This window comes from Mesitornis unicolor, unplaced genomic scaffold (genome assembly GCF_000695765.1).
Source record: "Mesitornis unicolor isolate BGI_N332 unplaced genomic scaffold, ASM69576v1 scaffold9279, whole genome shotgun sequence".
NCBI classification, from domain to species: Eukaryota; Metazoa; Chordata; class Aves; order Mesitornithiformes; family Mesitornithidae; genus Mesitornis; species Mesitornis unicolor.
Window position 1 is genome coordinate 20600 of NW_010205218.1, and position 7202 is coordinate 27801.

The window sequence follows — 7202 nt, forward strand, 5'->3', positions numbered from 1 at the left end:
GTTAATTCTCCTGCTTCTGGGTGTATATTGGGTGCTTCAGAAGAGTAAATTCCCCATTACAGTATAATATGGTAAAATATTAGAGTCAGTTGCATTACGCTGGGATTTTACACCCTATTAATGCTCTGAAATACCTGTCATTAGCCCCCATTAAAAGCAGATTTGGTTAGATGGACAATTGTCTATTGCAGTTTGATTGCAAATGTGTTGTTAGGCTTTCAAATGTATATTTAAAGTGGATCATTGCACGATTTTTCTACAAATTCTCTTTTTATCTCCTCCTTCATCTCTCTCCAAATTTTAAGGAGCTTCCACCCAGAATTCCAATGCAGTGGAACCAGAAAAACAAGTTGACAGCACAGTGAAAATGGCCGGAGTTATAGCTGGTCTTCTGATGTTTGTTATTATCCTCTTGGGAGCAATGCTTACCATCAAGAGAAGGTAAGTTTCTGCTTTGCTTCCATCTTGGACCTTCTGGCTAGAATATTGTTATTTGAAAAAGAAGAATAAATTTAGTGGAGATAAAACTTTCCATTTTTTTAAGGGCAGAAGTTAATAACTATTTACATAATGCTGCCACTAAGAAGTTGTAGTTCCAGAAGAGATGCCTGTACTGCAGATGAGCAACAAAAGCATGGTTGTTACTGCAAAGAGTTAATGATATTTAATTGATAATTAATGAGAAGGGATACCACATGAAAAAACATGGAGGAGTGCAAAGCCATAATGAGTCAATGGAAGTGAGCATGGGAGCCTGTGCAGGTAGCACAACAGTGGTTGTGCTGTCAAGAAGACAAAAAGAATAATAGAAGGCAATAATTCTTCTAGAATATACAAGACAAGAATTATTTCTTAGCAGACAAGAAAAATAATGTCTTAAAATAATGTGATCAAGGATCTTGTTCCCAACTAAGTCTTGATGAGACGTATTTTCACACTGCAATTTCCCTGCAACCAGTGTTCAGCTGGAATATGATGTCTTGCTTAGATGCTTGCTCCAAGAGTTAGCTTTAGTGTACAGGAAAATAAAACTTGGAAAAAACTTGTATGGTAATGAAATTTCTTCAAGAGTTTTGTATGATTTTCTTTGGACCATTCGCACTTACACTTTGAAGTAGACTATTGTAGTTGCTGCTATTTGAAGAGCTCAACATTTACAGTGTAATACACAGATTCAGAAAACCACTCAGGCAAGAGGTTTTCTTGAGAAAAAGATGTATTTTGTATATATTTTTTTTACCAGTCCCATTTCTGAAGTGAACCCTGCTTTTCAACAGTAATTTGATTCTAAGTGAAAGAGGAGCTAGGTAGTCTGGCAGGCCCTTGTCTAGGGTACAGGTAGGCTTACATGCAAGAGCCTCAATGATTTTACTTGGTCTGTTGCAGGGAGTGCAGCTTTTCAAAGGAAAGCTCTGTTCCTTTGAGATTTCTTACCTCTATGACAGTCACACATTTCCCAAAAATAAGAGCAGCAGTTAAATCTAGATGTGATCTCCTCTATGTTACTTCAGAGCACATATGCAAATGGATAGCTCTATAGTACAGATGCTGGAGTGCAGGGCTGCTATTCAGAAAGACCTTGTGGGTCAGGAGAAATGAGCTGATGGGAACCTCGTGAAGTTTCGCAAAGGCAAAGGCCTGCATCTGGAATGGAGTAACCCCATGAACAGTGCAGGCAGGTTTGCAAAGAAGGACCTGGAGGTCTTGGTGGACAAGTTGAACACAAGTCAGCAACGTGTCCTTGCGGCAGAGAAGGTCAACTGCATCCAGGCCGGTGTTAGCAAGAGTGTGGCCAGCAGGATAAGGCAAGTGGTTGCTCCCTTCTGTTTGCCATTGGTGAGATTGCTCTGGGCATGCTGAGGCTGCTTTGGGGATCCTCAGTACAAGAAGGGCACTGATATATTAGAGCAAGTCCCCAGGAGGGTTACCAGGATGGTTTGGCGGTGGTGAATCTCCATCCTTGGAGAAATTAAAATCTTGACTTGGACAAGGCCCGGAGGGATTTGCTGCAAGTGAAACTGGTTTAAGCAGGAGGTTGGGCTAGGTGTCCTTTGAAGAAGCCTTTCCAAATGATATAATTCTACAAAACTGATTGTGTATGTAGTGACTACTGTGAATCCCTGTTGAATTAACTGAAGGTGTAGGCATCTGGATTTTTAATCCAATTTTTGTTGTGTGTAAAAGTTTCAGATTTTGTGGGCAAATGTGCGTGTGTTTTGTAGTCACATCTACTGCAGTTTTGTTCAATGTGTTGGTATCTCATGGACAGAGAAACACAGACAAACCCAGCGTCAAAAATACTTGTAATGCAGAGCAAGTTCAAGAGACTGGAGACTGAGGACTCATTTGCTTTATATAAAAATATCCAAAGTTAGCACTGAGCTGAGCTGGCCCCTAACACAGCTCAGTATTCTTCTGTGGAGCTGGCCTGCTCCCAAAAGCCGCAATGTTTCATGAATTTGGGTGGTATGTCCCATGAACAGAACTTTGCTATATCTGGCTTTGCCATAAGCTCTGTTAACCTGTGCATCTTTCTTCAAAAATTAAAATTAGAAAGGAGGCGAGTGGGAGTATCTGAAATAGAAAATCTCCCCCTTTTTCTTTCTAGAGCTGGAAAATTACATTTTCCTTTGTGTCGTTCCCCCACATCGTGCAAACAGGGAAAATCTCTGCAGTCGGTATCTCTCTTTGCCTGTTTGCTGTCATTTGCAAGGTTACCCACCGGAATACACACTATTACAGGAGATAAACTGGCTCATCAACTTTAAAACCTCTTCCCATTTAGAAGCTATAACAGTGCAGAAGGATGTTTTGGAGGCTTGCTCTCTCTAGATCTGCACAGCACACCTCCAGCATTGCCGACAAACCTGCTGATGGCATCGGTTCTGGGTCTCCCTTGAATGGGCACCACCAGTCACGTCCAATTGAGGCTTGGAGCTGCATATGGAGAAGTGTTCTCTGGAGATGTACTTAAGCCTGTCAGGCTCATTTCATTTGTAAACTAATGCGGATTGGGACCAGCTTTTATAAAAGGAAAGGCTGCTTTGGACCACAGATTGATTTGAGGAGCACAGCTGAAAGCTTGAACTTGTCAGAGAGAGCAGTTTAACAACAAAGTTCTCTTTCTGTTTTACAAAGAGAAACGTTAGGAGCTTAAGCTTTTGCCTTCAATTCTTGCATTAACCTTACTTTAAAAAGAGTTCCCCTTTTCAGTTCACTAAGGCTAATGCCTCAGTGTACAAGAAAGTCTTGCAAGGCAGTAATTGCGAAAAATAATGTAATTAGACAAACTTGAGACGTTTTCATCAAGTGGAGCTGGAAAATATCACAGTGACATTTGTTCATGGTCCAGGGCATCGTAGTCCGTTAGTAATAGGCAATTTCCTGAATGAAGCATTTTGTTAACTAGTGCAAAGAGCAAAGGAAGGAGAGAGATTAGAAGAGACGGAAACACTAAGAGAAGGCAGGCACTGGTTTGAGATTAGGATTAGACAGATCATCACAAACTGCTTTTTGTTTCTGAGACGTGCGCCAAATCAACCACATTTTTTTAATAACCTTTCATATGCAAGGCCTGAGCAAGTGTTGCCCAGCTGCTCATAGTTTCAGTAGACCACATTGCAAAAACTCTAGTGGCTGGCAAATTTCTGGGGGCTGCCGATATTTTATAGGGCTTTTCAGATGTGTGAAATACCTTGAAATACCTCATTTTTATTGTTTCAAAACATTGATAATTCTCTAAGGAACTTGTATGTTTGTCCTTCCTATGAGTTAAATATTTTTGTGTAATAGAGAATACAGGACCTATTAGTAAAAACAAGTTGAAACAAGAGAAACAAGACATTTGTAAACTTCTTTTTTTTGGAGAAAATACCCTTCGACTTTGCCCCCAAAAGGATTGGATTTTGGTCAGTTCTGATTTCATCTGGACAGTTTTAACTCAGGTGTGATCGTTACTTGCATTTCCCTGGAGTGAAGAATGTGACACTTCTCAGCCATGTGCGTTTGAGCGGACAAAGCCTCTACTGACCCCTTTAAGTATAAGACTGAATAAATAGGATGAGACAGCCTGTCATGGGTGCACTGGAAATAAGTGCTGTTGGTAGCAAAAAAGGAGATTTGGGGCTATGTAGGGTCTGGGATTAGTTTCTTCTATGAAAATTCAGCTCCTTATTCTGGATTAGGATTTAAGTTGTTACCTTAAACTAATTAAATAAATCCCAAAAACCTCTTGAGCAGAACACGCCCAAGCTGTAGGATAGAGTTAAAAAGGGATATTTGCACATTCAGTGACTCATGTCCCTTCTGCATCCATATTTAAGGTGGATGACAGGCAGGGTTTTCAGGTTGTGTGATACATTTGAGGATCAGGTCATGTTTTTAGTGATCCATAACTCTGAGCAGTTTTAACAGTTTTGAAATACTCCTTAAGAAGTCCTTATTTTAGGTTGCATACTTTGGGAGAATTTGAGTCAGAATGACCTGTCCAATTCCAAAATATAATCCTCCTTTTGTTTGTCTTCCTTTATTTTCTGTCCTTATGAAATAAATCTTTCTGAGCTTTCCTCTGTAGCCTTGAGGGACATGCAGCTTTTAATGAGAACCAAGAGTCTCGTGTGATCACGTGTGTCTGCTGGCTGAGACATGAGAGAAGCAGAAAGTACAGCAAGATGTTCAGTGGAATAATTGCAGCTGATGGTGCTGTGAAACCTGGCACTGGCTTATCAGAGGGGTTTCGTTAATGGAATAATCTGAGGGATGTAGAGCGTTCACTGGCATGGGCTCTCGTTTTCCACATCCTGGTGGTTTTTCCCTTTGTTTAGCAATTCAGAGGAACTTGGGATTTTGCAGGGAAGCTCAGTGGTGATCACTGCACATACCTGAGGCACTGCTATTGCATGTAGAATTTCTGAGTGTCGGGAGGTGATAGCATTATGTTATAAATACGTTCAGGTATGCATTGGAGTCAGTGTTGTTCAAAATACTTGGGAGCTATTGGGAACCTGTCTGGAATTTTAGGTTTATGGCAGGGGCTGCCACCAGACAGAACTTACCATTTCAGAGTAGTCCTCTTGTACACTTGTAAGAGGTCCTTTACCCAGGGTGTGCACTGCAGAGAGGGCAATTTGAGTTACTGCACAGACAGTAACTGCGCTGAGTCTGGTTTTCTATGTGTGCTTACCAAAGCTGTGTTGAGAGCAACCATAAAAGTGAACACTTGAATCCTGCATTTATACTAGTAAGCACTTCCTAGTAGTTGTAGTGTCTTCAAGGATGGGATTTGAAAGTTGTGCAGTAGGTTGAAATTTGTATTTCATTCTTTTTCCCTGTCCTGATCATGGCTGCTGCTTTCGAGGCTCCCTTGTGCCTCGCTGTTAGCCTGTAATACCATGTGCTGGGTCTGTGGCAAAGCAGCCCTTTCCAGGGAGCCCTTTTCCAGTTATACAAGGGAAAACATCACTTCCTAAGTTACAACTGAGTGCCAAGGCTCGTTCTGTGGTACTGCTCAAAAACATATCAAAATATCCTGAAGTGCATTGTTGAAAAACTGTAACAGAAAATGCTTAATCACAGTGACGCAGAAAGCTAATGCATACCCCCAGTGATCATCTATAAATATGTAGTGATGCTTGAATTGTTAATGAAGTATTTGCATTTTAGAGTTTGATGAAGCTTGATTTATCATTACCCAATTTGCTCATTGTTTAAATATTCCAAAATTTGTGGTGCTCTTACATTGTCACTTTCCTATTTATTGTTATTTATATTAATAGCTCTTACATATTTATTTCCATTCCAAAAGTTTCAAAGCACTTTACAGGCAAAGGTAAGTCTCCTTACCTATGTTACTGACAGCAAAGTTAAGGAAGAAGGAGATAAGGGGGTTTATTCATGGTGACACAATTCAGAAGTGTCTGGAGTTCACTTTCCATTCCTCACCAATGTATAGCTCCTGAAAAAAGTGTAGGAGAAAAGGAGCTCAGTACAAGAGGCAGCACAAATACTTGGTATATTGAAAAAACTCCGAGTTCCTATAAATCTAATTATGTGTTTTTCTTTTTTTCTCCTTTTGGATATTTTGTTCATCGGACTGGCCGTTGATATTTAGAAGAAATGCCTATTCCTACTCCTATTACTTGTAAGTACTTGGCTGGGGATGACGTTACTTCAGCGTGCTCACCCTGTGATAATTTTGTGCTTTGTTGTATTCTTTTCTTTTACCACTTTCTTTTATTTTTCACCATTCCATTTATCTTTGTCTTTCCAGCAGATTGTGGGTTTTTTTTCTCACTTTCACACTGTTATTGATTTCCCCGTGTCACCAGTGCACCTGCAAACACATAAATGTCCACAGATATGTCAGTTGTGGTTTGTAGTTCTTCAGACGCTAATGAACAAATACAGAGTGTCCCAACTGCACTTTTTTTAATTGTCCACCGTATGCAGGGACATTCACACCTGGAAGTTATTATTGGGAATTTCTCAGCTGTGGATACAAGTTTTTTTAAAAATGTAAGGTTTCTGACAACTAGTACTTGACATTATCTCAGCAAACATCCCTGTTCCTGGAGCTGCCAGGTCATGAGCATCAGTTTGGACCACTGGATGATGGAGAGGTTCAGATTTTCAGATTTAAATCACCTGTCCCGTCCTAACGACAAAGCTGCATAATTAAGGCAGTTGTTAAGGCGTGTGAAAACGCTTCACACGTCAGTAGCTCCAGGGCCATCTGTTGTCTAAAGGTTGAGGGGCTGGAAAGTAATCAGGGCCAAGCTGTTTCTGCCATGGTAATAGTTGTCTGAGGATCAGGAGGAGGAGAGGATCAATGATGTGAGGAAGGAGAATTGAGTTGGATGCCTTTGCTGCTACCAGAGGGCTGGGAGGGATGGAGAAGGCAACTGTTACTGCTGAGAGAAGCAGGTCTCCCCACTCCATCTCTCAGAAGCAGCAGCCGTATTGCTGCCCTGAACTGTTGCCCCTAAAGCAGCAACCTGCAAGATTTTCTAGGACCCTGGCGTAAACGAAGTTGTCAGAAGGTCCACATCAGCTCTGCCGGACCCTCTTAGTCTGCCACCCTGAAAACCTCCTCCTCTGCCTGTTCCTACAGTTCATCCTTGTCTTGATCTGGTGACTCTGTCCTGTGGACACATCTGGAGGTGTTCAGCAGGTCAGCAAAATAGGTGCATTTTCTTCTGCCCTTT

The 7202-nt window shown here is 41.1% G+C and overlaps 1 protein-coding gene across 1 annotated transcript in view; it reads left to right on the forward strand.

Annotated features, from left to right (window-relative positions):
• Nucleotides 1-305: 305 nt before the first annotated feature.
• The window catches only part of LOC104546045 (receptor-type tyrosine-protein phosphatase T), a gene marked incomplete at its 5' end in the record, with an annotated part of 65063 nt that continues 58166 nt past the window's right edge, over nt 306-7202 (forward strand). Inside the window, 2 exons of the mRNA XM_010191333.1 lie at nt 306-441; nt 6110-6139. Of these exons, the coding sequence (XP_010189635.1) occupies nt 306-441; nt 6110-6139 (166 nt within the window). The remainder of the gene's footprint in view (nt 442-6109; nt 6140-7202) is intronic.